This window comes from Protobothrops mucrosquamatus, unplaced genomic scaffold (assembly GCF_001527695.2).
Source record: "Protobothrops mucrosquamatus isolate PMUCROS unplaced genomic scaffold, P.Mucros_1.0 scaffold1393, whole genome shotgun sequence".
Taxonomy (NCBI): Eukaryota; Metazoa; Chordata; class Lepidosauria; order Squamata; family Viperidae; genus Protobothrops; species Protobothrops mucrosquamatus.
In genome coordinates, this window is record NW_015387579.1 from 53451 (window position 1) to 73826 (window position 20376).

The following is a 20376-nucleotide window of genomic DNA, read 5'->3' on the forward strand; positions in this document are numbered from 1 at the left end:
CCAGATGTATCACTCCTTTATATACGTCACTTATGTTCCAAGGAGAGCAAATTGTGCAATCGAAAGAAAACATGTACAAGCTGTTAAATCCAAAATATTCTGAGGACAAGAATAGCAAAATAAGCTTCCAACTTGGACATCAACATAAAGCAGAAAGGCTGAGAAGAAGAAAAAAAAAACAATAAGGTGTGTTTTTCCTCTGGCACAATAACTACATGTGTTTGAGTTTTCTCCAACATGGAGTTATTCCCAAGGTCTTCAGAGCTTATTCCAGATGTTTATTCTTTGTTCAAGAAGTAGCGATGAGGCAATTTCTATGTATAGATATCCCATCTCAGTTGTCTCACAAACCTTGCATGGAACAGAGCAAGTACTTCTTGGCCCCCTGCACTTTCATGTAGAAAATGCTGCATCAGTTGGGATTGTGTTTCATATGCAGGCACAAAATGTTGTTTTGAAAAACTGCTTAGCATTTCAGAGAAGAGTAGAAATTCGTAGGGAGGGAAAGAAGCATAAATAAGGGATCGCAGTTGGGGTTTCCTGACTTGGCAGGAACAGTCACAATCGTTACTTTGCAACCTAATCTTCTATCCAAGCAAAAGTTAGAAGAGTTGGAACAATTTAAGTTAGAAAACATGTTCCTAATCTATTTCATAGAATTTCATAAAATGATGTGTGTTGTAAAGAAAGTACACTGAAAGCATTTTCCCTCCCTGTCATATAATACTTGAACCAAGAGCCAATCAGTGACGTGATCTGGCAGTATTTTCACAGACAGATTGAAGGATGTATTTCTTCACACAACACTTCATTAAACTATGGAACCAATTGCCATGATTTCATGGTGAATTAGCCAAATTCATCAACTCAGGATAGCTATATGGAATCTTCCAATCTCTTTACAGAATGTCTCTTAATATCAGTTGCAGGAATGGGGTGGGGAACGGAGGGGGAGAAACGTTGGTGGGTTACTATTTCAAATCCTGCTGGGAGGCATCTCAGGTATCTGACCAGTAATCTGGGCAGTTCATGGAACATATACAACATTAAAATATAATGCAAAAACGAAGACAATATGTGCTCTAAAACAATTTTTACTGCGGCCAATTATTTCAACAGACTAGAACACTCTCTCCATTTTCATGTTCTCCAGGTGTTTACTGGACTACAATTCTCATATTCCCCGTTTGGCCACCTTGGTGGGAACTGTAGTCCAATATACCCGGAGAAAGTCGGATTGTGGGAAACTGCTCTAGAATTAAGAAATACTTTCCTTTTGCTGAATAACAAGGAGAGAAAAAAAGGCACAATAGGAATCTCATATTTTACAAAGACAAATACACATATGCAGATGCACTTACTTTTCTAGGTTTGACTTTATCTTGTAAGTCGTACTGGCCAATTCCTTTATAACTGATCCCAAGCCACCACGGGATGCCTTGTTTATCCTAGGGCAGAGAAGAATAGAAGTTCTAAGGCTTTTTAGCAAGAGTCAAAAACTTCAGAGTTGATATAAGGTTTCTTTACTTCATCCTGCAACAAGTATAAGCAGGTTAGGGAGATGAAGGCAGCCCTTTGTTAGCACACCTGTGGCTGACAGAGAAGGCTTATTGTTTGAAGGGGTCTGCTATTCCTTTCCCAGCTGGAAGATGCTATGCAAACAGCCAGAGAGCAGTAGGGAAGAGAAGCTGCTGTATTCTTTGAAACCATGGCTAGAGATGGGGCAGAAATGGAAGAAAATCTGTGGGAGGTAAGCAACAACAGTAAAAGAAGACTTGATGAGGGACAAATCCAAAGCAAGGGTGAACTGTTGAGAAAGGAATGAGCTGTGTACACACTTTGCACAATTCTGTATGTATTTACTCAGACGTACACTTGGTTCAGCTAAAGTCCATACATTACTTTAGATGCACATGTGAAAGAGCAGAAAGCGTTAAGAGAAAATAGCTATTGTTTATTTTAAGAGAAAATTGGGCTGACATATTTTCTTGACGAGATTTTATCTTCCATAGAGCTCAGGGTTGAAATCAGGAATTCTTGGTGCTCTCTGAGCTTGGGTTATTTTCTTGCATATGTGTCATTACCCAAACTAAGTAACATCATCAGTGTTAGTAAGGAGTGGAGTTTGCTCTCAATTTATATTCTAGTGCAGTGTTTCTCAACCTTGACAATTTTAAGGCATGTGGACTTCAACTCCCAGAATTCCACAGCCAGCATTGCTGGCTGTGGAATTCTGGGAGTTGAAGTCCACATGCCTTAAAATTGTCAAGGTTGAGAAACACTGTTCTAGTGGCTTGCCCTGTCAATGTTGGTGGAAGAGGTCTTGGAGGAGCTATTTTTCAAGCAACAAAACAGTAAATTATAGTATTGTACAATAAGGCATGATTTCCATAACTTTTTAAAACAACTTTTAAAGTACATTACAAGAGCTAGTAAGGTGTCTTGGTTAAGATGCTGGACCAGGAGCAAGGAGATACAGGTTCTGGTTCTTCCTTAGGCATGGAGGACAGCTGGGTGACTTTGAGCCAGTTACTTTCTTTCATCCCTAGATTAAAAAGCTGAAAAACAACCTGGCAGGTGGCCAGTGATAATACCACTACTGCAGGTTGCCAAGAAAATTGCACAGACCTGTCCATGAAGTCATCAAAATACAAGAAAAAGAAGGGGAGGAGGGGGTAAATTACTATATTATTAAATTGTTTGTGGCTAAAATTAACCAAAGATTCCTAGCTCAAAACCAGCAAAATAAACTAAAGGAGAACTAAGGAAGCCAGAGACTCCAAACACAATTTATGCGTGGAGTTGACTCCATTTTTTCCTAAATAAAAAGTGATTTTCATTCATTTTATTTTAGAAGGAAGTTGTGGAAGGCAAATTATAAGCTGCTAAAAATAAGATGCCAGTATTGTAATCTTCTTGAGGTACAGAGGGGTCTAATAGCTCCATATCCCAGAAGGGCCCATTTTAAAGGACTGAGAGTTGTGCTGCAGAAAAATTGCCAACAGTACTTTCAATAATGGAAGGCTTTTGGTCCTCCATGTCATGACTTCTTCATTACCAGTAGATACCAACAATGAAGACATCCACCAGGCCCAAATCCACTCTATTCTTCAACGTTTGTTACCCACAGTTCAATGTGAGCATTCCATGAAAATTAAAAGGTTCCACAATTTTATTAAGGGTGTTTGAGGCTATAAAATGTGGAGAATGTGGAAAAGCTATTCAAGAGAGTCTCTAAATTCCCTATCAAAATAGGGATTTGTTGAACACAGACATTTTTGAAAAGTTTGGAAAAGTGATCATTTGCTACACAGGGTCAATCCACATGTAGAAAGCATGACAAAGTTGACATATATATGATAATCTATGCCTCTGGCGGGATGTCTGAATAGGAATGTTGCTGTTCATATACATATTCAGCAAAATGATTACAGTTTGAGTGCAGTTTCAGATGGCATGAACCTATTTGCTTTGTTATTAGTATAACTGTAGCTCTTCTTGAATGCTAGCCCCATTAATATAATGTAAGTACTAGTTTCTGGAGGTTTTGGTCACAGAAATGCAAAATCCTATTTGTATTATTCTAATCAACATTGTAACTCTGAATGGGGGAAAAAAACCTCTTGAATAAATTATAGGAACTTAAATACTATCTGCTAGACAAAAGACAGAGGAGACTCCAAATGAAAATTTAACATGTTAAATGTTGCAATATGTTAACAATGTCCTTCCTGCCATAATGATAATGATGATGATAATAATAATATAGTTGGACGTGACCTTGGAGGTCATCTAGTCCAACTCCCTGCTCAGGCAGAAAACCCTATACCAGTGGTGGTGAACCTATGGCACGGGTGCCAGAGGCAGCACTCGGAGCCCTCTCTGTGGGAACACGTGCCGTTGCCCCAGCCTTGCCTTCCCTCATGGCCACCTCCTCTGAAGGAGAGTTGCCCTCGAGCGTGGCCCACATGGAGCAGTGCAGCCAAGGACATGGCAGCCAGGCAGCGTAGACAAGACTCTGCCCTCACACCCCATCATGCAGTTGATGCTGCAGGACACGGGCAGAGGGTGTGGCCGCCATAGCGCTGCTGGGCTGCCTTGGCGATCTGCGGGCCCTGGAGGTGGTGAGTGGTCCTGTGGGTGGGGCAGAGTGGGGGCGGAGCAGGGAGGTGGAGCGGGGCGGGGCAAGGTTTTGGGCACTCAGTCTCTAAAAGGTTCGCCATCACTGCCCTATACCATTTCAGACAAATAGCTGTCCAGTTTAATTTTTTGTTATTTCATAGAAACAAAAAAAGGCACTTCATGTTCATGTAGCCTTTCGTTATTTCCTATAACTGACAATTCTCCAGGACCTTAAGCCAAAGTCCTTGTCAGTTTGATGAATGATCATTGAAAACCATCACCTAAGTATAAGATGTGTAGTCATGCAGACTCTACTCAAAGTGCTCAAGGTGGATCCAGGGAAGCCAAATCACAAACAACTGTCTGAGTAAAGACCTTGTTTCTGAAGAGATTGAAGGATGAAGAGGATACCAAACTTTGTCATGATCTGAGAAAGGTAAGAAGAGCTGAACTGAAAAGGTAAAAAGTCCTTAAATGGGGCGCTATGACATGACGGCATCTCCTTACTCGTTTTAATCAAATGAGCTGCTTTTATTAAAAGAAAAATGCATAAAACAGACAGTTCACTCAGTTTTGTTTTCCAGTAGTCACTAACCTTCACTCCATAATAATGGATTCCATAAGTAGGCAGAGCTTCAACCAATTTCATGTACCTGCAAGGACAGATATACAAGTCAATGAAACAGTTTCTTCATAATATCTTCTACTAGTAACACATTGCCCGAGTGATGTCTTTGGATTCATTCATTCATTTTATTTTATTTACTTATCCAATTCTGAAACTGCCCAGCTGCTTCATAGAGGGACTCTGGGAAGTGTTTTAGGTTTCACACCAAATTGTTTTAGATGCTTTAATTATATAAAACATCAATCAACATTAATAGCGAAGTCTGTGTACAAACACGTTCAAGCACAGCAACAAACCAGTTAACATTTCAAAGGAGACGATTAAACTAGAACCAGTCTTTTTTTTTATAACCCCCTTCTGCCCTCAATCCCCCTGAAGCTCTCGGGGGTTGCCAGGTACTTCTCTGAAAGTATTCCCTTGTATAACAACTAAACTCCATCAAGAACTTGGCTTCAGTTCTAGCAATTGAGCTCTCTACAATACTAATCTAAAATATTTTCCAAGTTTAGCTTTTGGGAATATTCAGTTCTTCTAAAGCAGCTTCACTGTATGTAGCTTGCCCACTTCATGAGTGCATGTCAGCCTTCCCAAGTAAACCAGACAGGAAAACAAGACTAGATGAGTTAAATCAACTTTATTGTAAAGCTACATAAATCTTGCAAGTCTGAAAGTACAAAACGTCTCACCTCCAATTTTAAGTCACTTAAAATTGGAGTTGAGAAGTTTTGTACTTTCAGACTTGCAAGATTGATTGATTAGGGCAGATCCTTTCTGAGTTTCTTCCTCTAACCGTTAATCTATTGGAGGCTCCTACCTCTCTTATCTGATTGTTCCCTAGGTAGCATCTCTTCCCCCACTTTTCCTCAAGTTCATCCCCACATTCCATTACAGTGCGTGACATAAATCTGAACAATAAAACGTATGAATCCTACAGGCCTGATCTGCTAAGCATCCCTTCATAGGAAACAGTTGCATGTACAGCTTTTGCTGCTGGATTGGTTTCTGGTTTATCTCAAGTTTGAAAGGCCTTGTTCAACGGATAAATATGCTATCAACCTCAAGTGAGAGGACAGCAGGGATCCAGAGGAAGAAGAGCAATGTGTTGGAAGATAATTAGGCGGTCTAAAATGCTTCAGGATTGCAAGAGATGGAACCCAAACAAGCTTTGGAACTGCATGGATTACTGTACTCGGAAAGCATCAGTCCCAATCACAATAGTTGTCAATATAGTTCAGAACAGGGTTGGAATCTGTTCTGTGCTGCAACCTCTCCCATAAATAGATGTTTGCCTTCCTCATGCGGTAAACCAGTTAAGAAACACAATAAGCCAATTCTACTTCTTTTTTTGTGTGTAAGGTTACATGAACAGAATCTTGCAAGTCTGACAGGTCTTCTACTCCTTCCTCTTTGCATTCTAAAAAATTAGAGAGGGTCTCTTCTGCACCTTTTGCCCAATCCACATTCCTGCTGAGGGGGCTAAGCTGCCTTTTATCAGTTAACCCTTGGCTGCTGTCTCACTGCCTTTTCTTCCAAGGTCATTCCCACACATGGTTACAAAGAGCTGAATAATACACTTACTGAACAATCGCTTGTCCTCTAGTCAGCCCCTTGTTCTTAATGTAATGTTCGATGACTCTGTCCTCACTGAGGAAAACAAGCAAAAAAGAGTGTATTAAAGAGAGGGAGGCAGGTTTTAGATCCTATGTTGCTCCAAATGCATCTCAGTCAGACAAAACGATCCACAGAATCTCTCTGTAAAGTATACCCCTACGCAGTCCGTCAATCCACAAAATGAGTACTCCCAAGTTTTGGATGGCACAGAATGGACTTAAAGGTTAAGCCTCTTCTAGAGGAAATACTCTATAGCCTGGATGCGTGCCATTTCATAAAAAGTAACTGTGGAGAAAGGGAGCTGCAGTGGCTATAAAGTTAGCAGAGCTATATCAGGCTGTAAAAAAAAAAAACCCCAGCCTCTGCCCAATGCCTTTCAGACATGCTGGCCTACAACGTTGATTACTCCTACCCAGCAAGATTAATGACTGGGTTTTTCTGACACACACACTGAGACACACACCTTCCTTCCTTTCCTAAATACAGCTTAAATGATTTGCAGACAGGGCAAAAGCAAAACCTTTTATTTTCTTGTATGATTTGAGGCATATGGCAGTAATCTCATAATGATAGTGAAGTTATTTACCACAAAATTATGATGTGATAAAGAGGGTAATGTGTGTTGGTATGGCCCAGGCAATCCCAGATTCAAACCTGCTGTCTCTCTTGTCTTTTCCATCTAAAAAGAGTGTGGAGTGCAAATCTCCTATCCTGAGTGTGAAATGGACTGTTTCAACCATTTTGGAAGGTTTCATGCTTGTATCCTTAAAACTGAACTATTTTGAGCTTGAAGCACTTCCAAAATGATTGAGATAAGGTGGTAAAGATATGAACATGGTCTTGAGTTTTGAAACATTTTCCATCTTGCTACGTATGGAATATGGTTCAACAATCATGACTAATATGTCTCTATTTTTCTATTAATCCTCTCCTCATCCCATGGTGGGAAAAAAAAGGTATGTCATCTTATTTGATTACATTTGTTTTTTGAGCATCAAAAATGAGGTCAGCCTGCATGCTTTTGGAATGAAGAGAAGCTAAGACAAATACACTACATATTCATGAATAAGCTAAGAACGTTGGGTACAAAAATATACTCCAAAAATTGGGTTTGGATTATCCACAGATGGATTTATCCATAAGTAGATACAGTAATGCTTCTTGTATATCCAAATATATTCACTTATAAGCCCATCCCTAAATATGCTGATCCCAGAATTTTCCAACAAAATACCATGAAAAATGGCTAATCTGTGGATTACTCGTGGATAAGCCAATTATGAAAAATAAAACACATGAAAATTTCAAGTATCAGCTTATCTGTACATGGTGCATTTTTTGTGGTATTTTAAAAGTTAAAATTTTGAGATTGGCTCATCTGTGAGCAGGTTTATGCATAAATATATATAATAATCAGCACAATCAGATTTGAGACCAAGGACTTACACATATAGAAACTGATGTAAATAACTTCCACAATGCAACTGGTGATAGTAGCAACCATAACATTAGAATTCAATTAATTTGCTCATCTTCCAGTGTTATTAATGATTTGCTATCAGTGCACTTGTGCATTCTACATAGATCAAATGGGCAAGTGTCTATACAACATAACTAAAACAAATCTTGACAACAAAATTGACAATATTCTAAAAACAAAGGGAGAAAGGAGAATTTATAATCTCCAAAAACATATTTTACAGACTAAGTTGGCCATTCTGGAAGAAAGAAACTTCCAAGACAGATTACAACATAAAACAGTTGACTTTCAATAGATTCAATTCTCTTATAACCCAAACAAAGTCAGAACGAACGAATGAATGAATGAATACACATAAGTACATATACATATAGTACTATAGACCAGACTTTCTGAACCTTGGCAACTTTCAAATGTGTGCACTTCAACTCCCAGAATTCCTGAGCCAAGCATGGGGAATAATACTGCTATAAACTGTTAATCAGATTGCAAAGTATATTTATCTTCAAATGAGATAAAAGTATAAATGGTAGCAATTCTCTCCTCCCCTGATTCTGGAAATCATGATTTTGACTGATTATGAACCATCAAGTCAGTGTTGATTCCTATTGTTCACATAGAAGTCTTTAAAAAGGGAGCAATTCCTATAGCTGTGATTCCTTTATAGAGGCATTGTATTAGGAAGCAACAATAGAGAGGATTTCTACTTTTATGCCTTGGTTGTGGCTTTCCCACAGCAACTGGTTGGCTGTTGTAAAACAAAGTATGTTGGGCCCAAATGGACTTATGGTTTTATGCATCAAGAACTCTTACACTATTTTCCCAAGATGACTATAGGAACTCATTGTTCGTATTAGTAATCACAAGTTATAATTTAAGTGTGACCTAGGGCTGCCTGATATTTTTATAGAAAAATTGCAGAAAGAAATGCCATATGGATATTAAAGGTATCTCTTCCAAGGAAAAATAGAAACCTGGTAAGTATTAGAACTACTTTATTATGCCACAACGAAAAATGTGCAGGTTTGATTGTAAGGAGAGGAAATGAAACAAGCAAGATTTTGTTTGTGTCAACAAAGTAATTTCTAAATATTTTTATGATATCCTTGGGCTCTAACTATGGGGTTCTGCTTTTGGGGTTCCCAAGAAATTCACCTTTGTGAATTTCTCTATGACATATCACTGTTACAGAAAAAGCTAGTGACTTACCAGAACATACAAAGGCTGTTCCACTGTACGGTTAGGCTTCTAAAATCTTTGCATAACCATGCCCAGGATTACAACCCAAAGGGATAAGCCATTATAAACTATAATAGCCACAGACTATTCTTTGCATTGTTCTTCATTAAATTCATGATGAAGCTTGATTATGTAAAGAAAATTTTACAATAACAACTTGACAATGATGGACTTTTAATGATAAGACAGCAGCATATTTTTATTACAAAACTTTGCCACAAGGAAGCCTGGAAACAGCTCTATAATTAATAACTAGCTTTTCCTGACATTGTACTCTCCAGGTGTATCCACCATGCTGACCTGAAATTCTGGAAGTTGCAGACTTAACTCTCTGGAGGACACCGGTTATGGAAGCTCGGGGGAACCACTAGAAACCAAAGTGCCATTTGCAAATGTTCTTACAGTATCAGAAAATGGTCTCAGTGGCTCCAAACACCTCAGTTTTACTCACCTGCAATCCTAGCCATGCTTTGCAGATGACCAGTTTTATTCAGTATTCAATACTTTACTCATGATTAGAGGCATCAAGAATTGCAAACTAAGACTCTTTTAGAAAGAGGGCTAGTAGAAGTATATTTCTTTATGTTATTTATGTACAAGTAGTCCTCAATTTACAACCATTTGTTTAGTGACTGTTTGAAGTTACATCGACACTGAAAAAAGTGAGTTATCACTGTTTTTCACAAAACGATTGCAGCATCCCCACGATCCCGTGATCAAAATTTGGACATTAGGCAAGTGGCATGAATTTATGATTGGTTGCAATATCCTGGGGTCATGTGGCTACCTTTTGCAACCTTAGGACAAGCAAAGTTAACGGAGAAGCCAAATTCACTTAACAACCGTGTTGCTAACTTAAAAACTGCAGTCATTTACCTGAACAACGGTGGCTAGAAAAGTCATAAAATGAAACAAAACTCACTTAACAACTGTTTTGCTTAGCAGTGGAAATTGTGGGCTCAATTGTGGTCATAGGTTGAAGACTATATGTAGGGGGATATTGTTTTGTTAAGCAAGCAAATCTATTTTTAAATACTGAGGTGGACTCTAATACAGAGGTCTCCAACCTTTTGGGTACCAGGGACCGATTCCGTGGAGAGGGGTTTTTCCATGGACCGGAGGGTGCGTGGTTTTGTGTGCTGCCTGCATCTCATGGATGGCGCTTTGTTTGTGCGGACTGGTTGATGGCATGCTGCAACCCGCTACTGGTCCATCGACCGGGGGTTGAGGACCCCTACTCTAATATATTTATAGTAGTATTTATCTCCAGAGTTTGGATCAAATACAATCTTATTTGTTTGATGATTTATCAAGCAATCAGAATAGGAAGAAAAGTTCAACAGTGCCATAAAAATACCAGGGTGTTAAAATGTGGACAGGAGACTGTGTTTTATTTTATAAAGAAAGACAGAAGGTAGCAGCCATGGATACCAAAATGCTTATGAAATGTTTCTTGGGGAAGGCAAGTCCTCACTCTCCACATGGCTACTATATTTTTAAAATTATTTCAATTAAAAAAAATAATTAAATAGGGAGATATTATGTCACAAAGTGTTTATTCTCTAGTACAGGGGTAGGCGACCTTGGCTCTTTTATGACTCGTGGACTTCAACTCTCAGAATTCCTGAGCCAGCATAGCTGGCTCAGGAATTCTGGGAGTTGAAGTCCAGGAGTCATAAAAGAGCCAAGGTTGCCTACCCCTGCTCTAGTATTATCTCTATTTAGAAAAATGCCTTTGGGTTCCATGTCAGCTTTGTAAGCATAAAAAATGGTACTTGGTTTGGAAATTTGCCACCTGCCCAGAAAAAAAGACAAAGGTAAGCTGGAATAGAACCGAAAAACTTGGGAGACGACTTAATTAAGGAAGTAGAGGGATTGGTACTACCGTTTTTTTGTGACTTGTAACACAAGCTTTACAACAGCTGTTTTGCATTCAAAGCTTTTTCCATTATGCAACCTTGGATATTACTGTCAATAGTTCACAAATTTTTAAATTCATAAGGAAGGAGGATACAAAGAGAAGACCAGGATCCCAATATGATACCTGTACCTTTTATAATTAGGTCTTACCAATAGGCAAGTGAAGGATGTTCCTGCAAGGTTTTTGTAGGAAATGCAGGCAAGTTCTTCAGAGCTTTTCTTGCATTTTCATCACTTTAAAAAGACAAAAAGAATGGCAAAGTGTTATTATCTTGGAATCAAAATAATGATTATTTACAATTAACTCAAAGTCTCCAATTTTAATCACTGACAATAAGTTCATGGTATATTTCAGCTACCACAGCAGTCTAATCCTGTAGAATTTCTTGCATTACTGTTTCACACAAAATATGTTCACTTAACATTACCATTTTGATTAAGAACACAGTGCTGCTAAAGAGATCCAGTTGCTGAGAAGTAGATAAAGCTGAAATAACTTTTACTGGCTGTGATTGCTTCCAGGATGGTTTTTTTTTTTTGTTATAGGATATGTCGGTTTGATAAAAGAACCCTCAAATCTTTTAACCTGAAAAAAATGGGTCCTAAAATCGTAAAAGCAATCCTGATTCTAAAAAGTTAAGATGAGATACACAGGAGGAAAAACAGCTTCAAACTGTAACTTGCTTCAAGATGCAGGAATTGGGCAAAAGTGAATCTAATTATTTTAAGAAGGCAAAAGCATGTGCGGTTGCTGGCACAAAACAAAACAAACAAAAGCAGGCAACATTTTTGGTTTGCATGCATGCTTAAATAGCCGAGTCGGGTTCTGCAGGATTTTGGAATGCTTTAATAGGGATGTGCAAGAACCAACATGAATTGTTGGTATCTAGGATTCACTGGGATGACTGAGTCATTACCAGATGTTTGATTTCCTGATGGTGAAGGTTGATAGGTGAATTCTTAAACAAGTTGCTTTATTCTTCAAAACTGGGCCACATCCTTAAATAATTTAGCACTCGAGGGATTATACATCTTTGATAAAACCTGCATTTTATTTTTCTGTAATTTCTGCCCTGGAATTGTGAATACTGAAGTAGAACTATTGGGATGCACATCTCAGTTTACGTTATTTTATTAGATGATGGATATGAGGCTGAAAAACAGGGAGTCAAAACATGAAATAATAACTACAATAAATAAAACTATTTCTTAGATGAACAATAGAATAGCTGCATGCAGTGATTTTCTCCTTTATGAATTAAGGGTCTTCTATCAAAAGTCACTTCTCACTGAGGGAGCTCAAGCATCTTTATAATAACTGTGGACAACCTTGGGGGGTGTGTGTTGCACTAAGACCTTCTCCACCCCTCAGGGCCATCATTAAAAGTTTGGAGGAGTAAAATGGTTTTAAGGGAAAAGAGTGGTCACTAGGGCCTTATAGAATTTAAAACTCTTCTAAACTAGAAGGAAAAAAGATTTTGTTTATTTTGGGTTTCAGACTGTTAATGGGTACAGTAGGCTGCTTAAGTATCTGTAAAAATTTAAATTCATTTCACCCCTTAAGTCTTTGCAAAAAAAAATACTGTCTTGATTTCTGTTCTTGTTTTGAAAGTTTGATTTTTTTAAAAAATTCTGTATCTTAAACTCCACATTCAAAAGCACAGTTTACTACCAGGAAAAAGCCATTCTCTCTTCTCAACCATAATTCTATTAGTCCAAAGAAGATAACTGTTATGATCTCCAGATAAGTTGGATTACACCTTTTATTTTCCTCAACCAGTATGATCTCTGGACATGGATTATGGGAGTTGTTATAAAAACATAATTTTCTCTCTGCTAATTATATACACAAAAAATGCATATGCAAATGCATTAGTATAATAGGTTTCCTTCAGCTGTTCATCTGTATCCCAAGAAGCAATGAAAGGATTTAATTTTAATTATGAGTTCCTCAATAACATTTCTCAGTGCCCAACTGCATGCTATTTTAAAGATGCCCGACAGTATGGAGTGGAGGAAAGAAGGCTCCTTACTATAATTCTTAGATGAGCATTTATATGAATCTTTTATCTATTTGCAAAAATGTTATCCATTAAGATATGTGAATAGTTTTTTGCAAATAAAAATGAACTATAAGAAGTCTCAGAAAGTATCATGACTGCAGTAGCAGGTAAAAGATTACAACTCCCATGTTCCTGATAGGGATCTTACCCAAATTGGATCTCCTGCTCCTACTCTTAGAGTAAAAGAGGCAGAAAATGTAGTTGTCAACTACAGCTTTTAATAGCATATAATTTGGCCCATGTGTCAAACTAAACTTTAATTACACAGCATTCACTTCATCGCCCCTTAATTCATTTACCCTACAATAGAGGTGTAGAAGCCTGATCCAGACTCAATTTAAAGCATGCAAGTTGGGTAAACTTACACTTTCCCCCAACTTGATATTTCTAAAATCTGTCTGCCCCCAACTCACTTGTAAAAAAAGAAGAAGAATAGATAATGGTGACTCAAAAGAAAAAAAAACAACTAAATAGACTTAAGGAATCAAATCTACCCAGAGGATTATAATATTACCCATAATCCTTATCAGCTATTCATAGAGTTGTATGTGGTAACAATTCTGTAAATGGACCAACATTAAAGACCAATCCTGCTTCCTTGTAACCTTCAATCAATTCTTTGATTTCAGTCAGCTACCAATATTTAAACATCCACCTTACATTCAATGTCTTATTTTCATAGTAAAGGAAGAATAAAATTGCAGTACTGTGAGTGAATATGAGCAGAGCTGGCTGTAAATTATGGGAGGGGAAGACTAACACAACTGAAAGTTGAGAAGAATGTGAAGTTTCCTAACTGAGAATGTGTAAAGACACACAAAGAATGTCAGATGTCTATCTTGTCTTCAATGGATTAATTAGCCTTGTATAATGTAATGCTCATGAAGTTCCTTAGTCAACTCTAATTTTTTTTTCTCATGAGTCATCACTGAAATTGTAATTTGACATTTGCAAAGCACTCACCCCATTTTGCCCTGTGAATTTCTCTGGAAAAAAAAAAGTACAGAAGACTATGACTATAGAAATAAACTGCTATTATGGAAATTTCTTCAATGAAAGAAATTCAGGGCTGGAGATTATGGATTTAGTAAACTGGAAAAAAAGAATCCGAGGCTCAACAAAGCTTCAATCCCTTGTCTTTAAAGCTTAGCGGCTTTAACCTTCGGTGAACCCAGCATGACCCAGATTAGAGAGCTCCCCATTGTTATGCCCATGCTATCACCAGGGAAAGAACAATTTAATGAAATAAGACAATTAAAAAGCTTCGGCAAAAAGCCTGAATGACTATAGATAAAGATAAAAAAAAAAAATCCAGTCCATGTGACTGTAATTGTGAGGGGTTTTTTTTTTTTTGCTGAGTCCAAATAATAACTGATGCAATATAAAAATGGAATTCTGGACTTTATTTGAATGATTTTCAGGATTGGAGATGCCGCCCTCAGTTCTTATCCATTATTGCTTTTATTTCAGCAGACACTGCATTTGGCTCCATTTAAATTCAGATGAACATCTACAGCTCCATAATGTATGGCCAATTAAGACCCAGTTCATGGAGACTGGAGTCAGATGGAGAGCCATTATCTGCAATGTTTGGTCCCATGATAAGATGCCGAACATAAAAGGTAAAAAAAGATTTTTTTAAACCTTGTTTTCTATTTCAACCACTAACATCAGCTCAGAACAGCAGTTTAATCAAGTCCTACAAAATGTTGAGTGAACAGAATAGCGTTCAAGTAATTATGCTTAGTTGTCACTAATACCCCCAGGGGTATTTTCAACTTAAAATCTTTCTCTTTGGATCAGTATTTAATGGTCAGGGATAAAACAATCTTTTCTTATGATTGGATGTTTAAATATATTCTAATTTTTATTTTCAACGTTGTTTTTCTCCTTTTTTCATGAAGAATGTGGGGTAGGAGGAAGAGCTAGACATTTAAATTATAATTCGACTTCCTAATGAACACATTTGTTCTCACTATAGATCAGCTTCCTGCATTGTGATTAAAAATAATTTAATAAAAGGATCCGTAAATCTAGGAAGTGGACTGCTGTGTTATTTCATTTATCTGCAATTTTTATACAGTCTTTATAATTAGGTATCAAATGGCAGGAGATACAAGGAGTTGTGATGTCAGGGAAAAGATTTTTCTCTGTCTTCCTATTAAAGGATTGTTCTGGATTCTCCTAGACTTGAAGTCCTGTGTTTTGCTAATAATTAAATTAATGATTACAAATGTTTTTCCACAGCCTTCAAGAGAGAATTCTCTTCAAGGAATGAAAACCTTTGAAAAATTGCTAGGTACTTTAATTTTATCAGGTCTTATGCTGTCTTAGTGGAAAAAGTGGTCTCATGGGCACCAAAGAAAGTACTGTATTTCCATTGAGTTTCATATTCTAATGCTTGAGGAAGGCAACTCACCTCAAAAATATTAATGTTTGCATACATTTGTATCATTTTAATATGTTCACTTAAAATCTCAGGATATTTTCCGCTGGCATTTTTTCACAATGGCATTCATAATATTCTATTTTGCTTATAAATGTGGGGCCAAGTAATTCATGTTCATTTAGAAGAGAGAAGGCTTAAGACTGACTTGCAAATCCACTACAGCAGACATGTCAAACTCGCAACGTCACATGACGTCGCGCAACCTATCGGGACGGTTTCGTCATTGCCGGCAATGGGGTGGGCGCGGCTTCCGGATGACGTGTCCGGCCCACGGGCCGGCAGTTTAACACCCCTATACTACAGCAAGGACTATCTTTATGTAAAGAAGGGATGATATTAGAGGGAACAGTGCTTTGATTCTGTTAGCATAGTTGACTTTAACTTGTAAAGAAACTGTATTTTCAGTTCTGTACTTGCTCCCTTACTTAACCAGTGTGACCTACAAATGAAACAGGTAAACTAGCAAGAACACTTAGACTTATATACTGCTTTACAGCCCTGTCTACACAGTTTACAGAGTCAGCATATTGCCCACAACAATCTGGGATCTTCATTTTACCAACCTTGGAAGGATGGAAGGCTGAGTCAACCTTGAGCCAGTGGGAAAATGAACCCCAATGAGAATATAATCTTAAGAGAAAGTTGAGAAGAGCTAAAATAGTGGTGTATATTGCATTTTAGCCAACATTACTTCAAAGCTATTTTGTTTGCATTTGGATTATTTTTCTATAAACTTTCATGTTTACAGCCTGTAACTTAATATAGATAAAAATACTGCTTTTTGAGTATGATTTACTAACTTGATATCAGTGTTCTAATTGGAAACACTTGACAGTGGTTGCCTTGTAGTTTATTTAGCTGTCCAGTATGTCAAATAAAAGCTTGTGTTAGTTTAGATAATAATAATAGGCAAGTAATCAGCATGTCCTTGTCAAGAAGAAAGAAGATTGCAGAGTAAAACTAAAGCCATGGGCATCAATAGTTACTAATCAGTAAATTATGTTGAAGATGATATTAAAGTTCAGAGGAAATTATACAATCAATCACATTCATCCAAATGCTCATAATTATAATTAGAATCTATTAATTGTAATGTGTATATTAAGCTCTTGGCTCAGTTTGTTTCTACATGAAAGAATCACTCCACTTGGAATATTACAAGAACAGCCAAAAGGTTATTCTGAGCAGGATCCAGAAAAAAGAGGAAGGGCATAATTAATTATAACAATTTTGTCTCATAAACCTGGTGAGATAATCCCCTGAAATATTTTAGATGCCTGATTAACAGTGGCCCATTAGCTAAAGAAGCACTAAACAAACCACAAAATATTCCAGTGAGATTTGAGATTAACAATTCACCTAAACCAGGGGTGTCAAACAGCTGGCCCACGGGCCAGATGTGTCATGGCAAAACCACACCCACCCCACTGCTGGCAATGGGAAAAAAGTCGTGATATGTTGCGACACGTCACATGACGTTGCGAGTTTGACACCCCTGACCTAAACTGATCTCATAAGCTTAATACATTAGTTTTTCCCAATTTTGGATCTCTACCTTGTTGAACTCCACCTCTCATCTCTTATGACTATTGCGGAAATTTAATTTAATTATTGCTTTAATTTTGCTTTTGTTGTTGTTAGTTGCGAAGTCATGTCCGACCCATCGCGACCCCATGGACAATGTTCCTCCAGGCCTTCCTGTCCTCTACCATCTTCTGAAGTCCATTTAAGCTCATGCCTACTGCTTCAGTGACTTTAATTTTGCTTTACTAAGCTTTAAAAAGCTTTAAAAACTTTACAGTTAGAAAAAAATACATCACTATACTGCACATAATGTGATTAAGTCTGTTATGAAATGTGGCTGGGGAACTTGAAAATAATGCTGAACAAAGTGACTTGTTTGTTTGCTTTCAAATCTGTTGGCTTGAGCAAAAGGGTAAAATCTGAAATGGTTTTCTGCACTGAGTTGCCTATCAAATCCTGACAATCCACAGGAAGGCTTTGCAGCAAGTATACATTGTATAAAGTCATATGTGGTTAGAGCTTATGTGATCATGTGAGCTGTTATTTATAATTGTAAACACAATAAATTGTGTTCTATGAACAAATTAGTTATCCTCAACAAAGCATTTTAAGATCACTTGCAATTTTTATTCACATAGTAAACACAGCTGAAGCTTCCTTAGATGAACTTAATAATTAAGCCATCAAAAAACTTCCCACAATTATTGGGACTTGGACAGCATATACATTTAACAACAACAAACAAGCTATTAGCCCCTTATCTTTCCCTGCCAAAAACAAGTTGAGCAAGAAGAACGAGGGGATAGCAGCTCAGAGAAACCTGATAGTCTTTGTGATGGATTTCTCATTCTGCAATATATAATTATATCATACTCTGTGGATGACAGCAGCAATTCTCATTATATCACAAAGATACCAAACCCTTGCAGCAATATGTGATTCTATATCCAAAGTAATAAAGGTGTTTTAAATTTTTATTTTCACAGTAGGAATAAAGAAAGTACCATACAATACAGTCCTATATGAGCTTTGAGTTGAATACAACTTGCTTCCAAATAAGGCTTTATGCTGCTAACACTCTTATAAACTTTTCCGAACCAGCAACACACAAATTCACCTCCAGCAGACAGGATGGATGATAAATCACCCACATAACCTTTATGGGTAGGCTGGAGGAATGCGCAGGATTTGAAACTGAAGAGCATTTCAGTTTTCTTGCTTTTAAGAGAATTATGCCCTTGGGTCAGTGCCTGGACATTATATAATAGAATAACAGAGTTGGAAGTGACCTTGGAGGTCCTTTAGTCCAACCCCCTGCTCAAGCAGGAGGCCCCGAGACCAGGGGTAGGCAACCTTGGCTCTTTTATGACTCGTGGATTTCAACTCCCAGAATCATAAAAGAGCCAAGGTTGCCTACCCCTGCCCTAGACCATTCTAGACAAGTGGCTATCCAGCCTCTTCTTAAAGGCCTCCAGGCAAGCCGTTCCATTGATTGTTCTCACTGTTAGGAAATTTCTTCTTAGTTCTAGATTGCTTCTCTCCTTGATTAGTTTCCATCCATTGTTTCTTGTCTTGCCTTCTGGTGCTTTGGAAAATAAGTTGACCCCCTCTTCTTGTAGCAGCCCCTCAAGTTAGAACAATTAATCAGTGGAGCAACTTGCCTCCAGAAGTTGTGAATGCTCCCACACTGGAAGTTTATAAGACAACCATTTGTCTGAAATGGTATAGGGTTTCCTGCCTGTGCAGAAGGTTGGACTAGAAGACCTCCAAGGTCCCTTCTGACTCTATTACTATTATTATTATTTGCTATATGTAAACCATTTGAACAAATTTTCCCATAATCATAGCTTAAATTTATTTGTTCCAAACCCATTGATTCACTAAAATTGGTTCTCTCAATTTTTTCATATATTTTATCACACCATTTTTAAATAGTTTAATCTTTGTGTCATATTTTGGCAACAATTTGTAACTATGTCATAATGAATTATTTTTATTTTGTACTAGCTGTACCTGGCCACGCGTTGCTGTGGCTCAGTCTGGTAAAAGCGTGTGTTGCTTTTACGTCCAACAGATGGCGCTGTTTTAAAAAAAAGCATGCTTTTACCTGTCACAGGTGTGACATCTATATAATATAGGTATATAAAAACACGTGCGTATTCGAATGCAACGTTGTGTCAAAATTTCAAAGCAATCGGTGAAGAACTTTCGGAGATTTAAGATTTTGAACAAACGAACATTTACATTTTTATTTATATAGATAAACATTTCAAATTTTGTCATCTTCTTTTTCCAGTTATTTGCAAATGCATTAAACATGGTAAATTTCTTCCTTCATCGTGCAGTTTTATTGTCTTTAATCTGTTCCTTGAATTTTGATATATGATATTGGTATATGTAATTAAATAGTTTTTACTGTACTTATCCTTAAAAGTAAAAAACTGCTTAATGGTGAAGATAATGATGAAATTGCTGGACTTATTCTTGTTAAAGGATTCCAGATTTTTTTTACAAACTTTGTATTATTATGTGTCCTTTCAAATTATTTTCTTATTTCTTTGTATCATCAGTATCTATTAAGTCCATTAGTTAGTCACACTCTATTATTGATATTCTACTATTTGGAGAGTTCTTTCATTCTATCATCCATTATAGACAACTTGCTCTATAATACAATCTTAGATTGGGAAGTGTAAGTCTATCTTCTTCCTTTGAATCTTATAGAATTATAAACTTTACTCAGTTTTTTATATGAATCTGTTGATTATTCTTTGATAATCCTGCAAGTTTGTCTGAAATTACAATTAATTTGGAACAAAAAGTTCCTTTGACTCCAAAATACTGCCCAAACCTACTCAAATGAAATCTTTGCCTGCTTATCTTGTAGACTATCAAGATTTCAAAAGAACTTGATATTATTCCTGGCTTCACACTTCAGGTTAAACCATTAACTTTTAAAAAGACAACTGGTTGATAAGCAACAATAGTTGGTATAAACACAAAGTACTTTGTTGATGTCAATTAGAGAATATCTCTTTCCTATAATCAATGCAAGTTTTTCACTTTCCTTTGATTTCACCAACTGTTTACTCACCCCTCAATGCACTATTTGTTTAGCTAAGTAAACTTAGCTGAAGACTGCAACAATTGTTTTGTATTGAGATTATGAAAAAGTATTTCTCCCAACCAAACCTCTATGCATAAGAGACATTTGCATAATGTTGAACTGCCACTTTTACACTAAACAATGTCATTTTCTGTACTGAATTGTTATAAATATTGCAGAACTACAATACAATACAAATAACAGAAAAAATTGCTTTATAAAATGGGTGAAGTT

The 20376-nt window shown here is 37.1% G+C and overlaps 1 protein-coding gene across 1 annotated transcript in view; it reads right to left on the reverse strand.

The window, feature by feature from the left end:
- FRMD4B (FERM domain containing 4B) overlaps positions 1 to 20376 on the reverse strand; it is a 124233-nt gene that overhangs the window by 53435 nt on the left and 50422 nt on the right. Inside the window, exons 7-10 of the mRNA XM_015821731.1 lie at positions 11151 to 11234; positions 6329 to 6394; positions 4718 to 4775; positions 1362 to 1448 (exon numbers count right to left, since the gene is read on the reverse strand). Coding sequence (XP_015677217.1) covers positions 1362 to 1448; positions 4718 to 4775; positions 6329 to 6394; positions 11151 to 11234 — 295 coding nt within the window. The remainder of the gene's footprint in view (positions 1 to 1361; positions 1449 to 4717; positions 4776 to 6328; positions 6395 to 11150; positions 11235 to 20376) is intronic.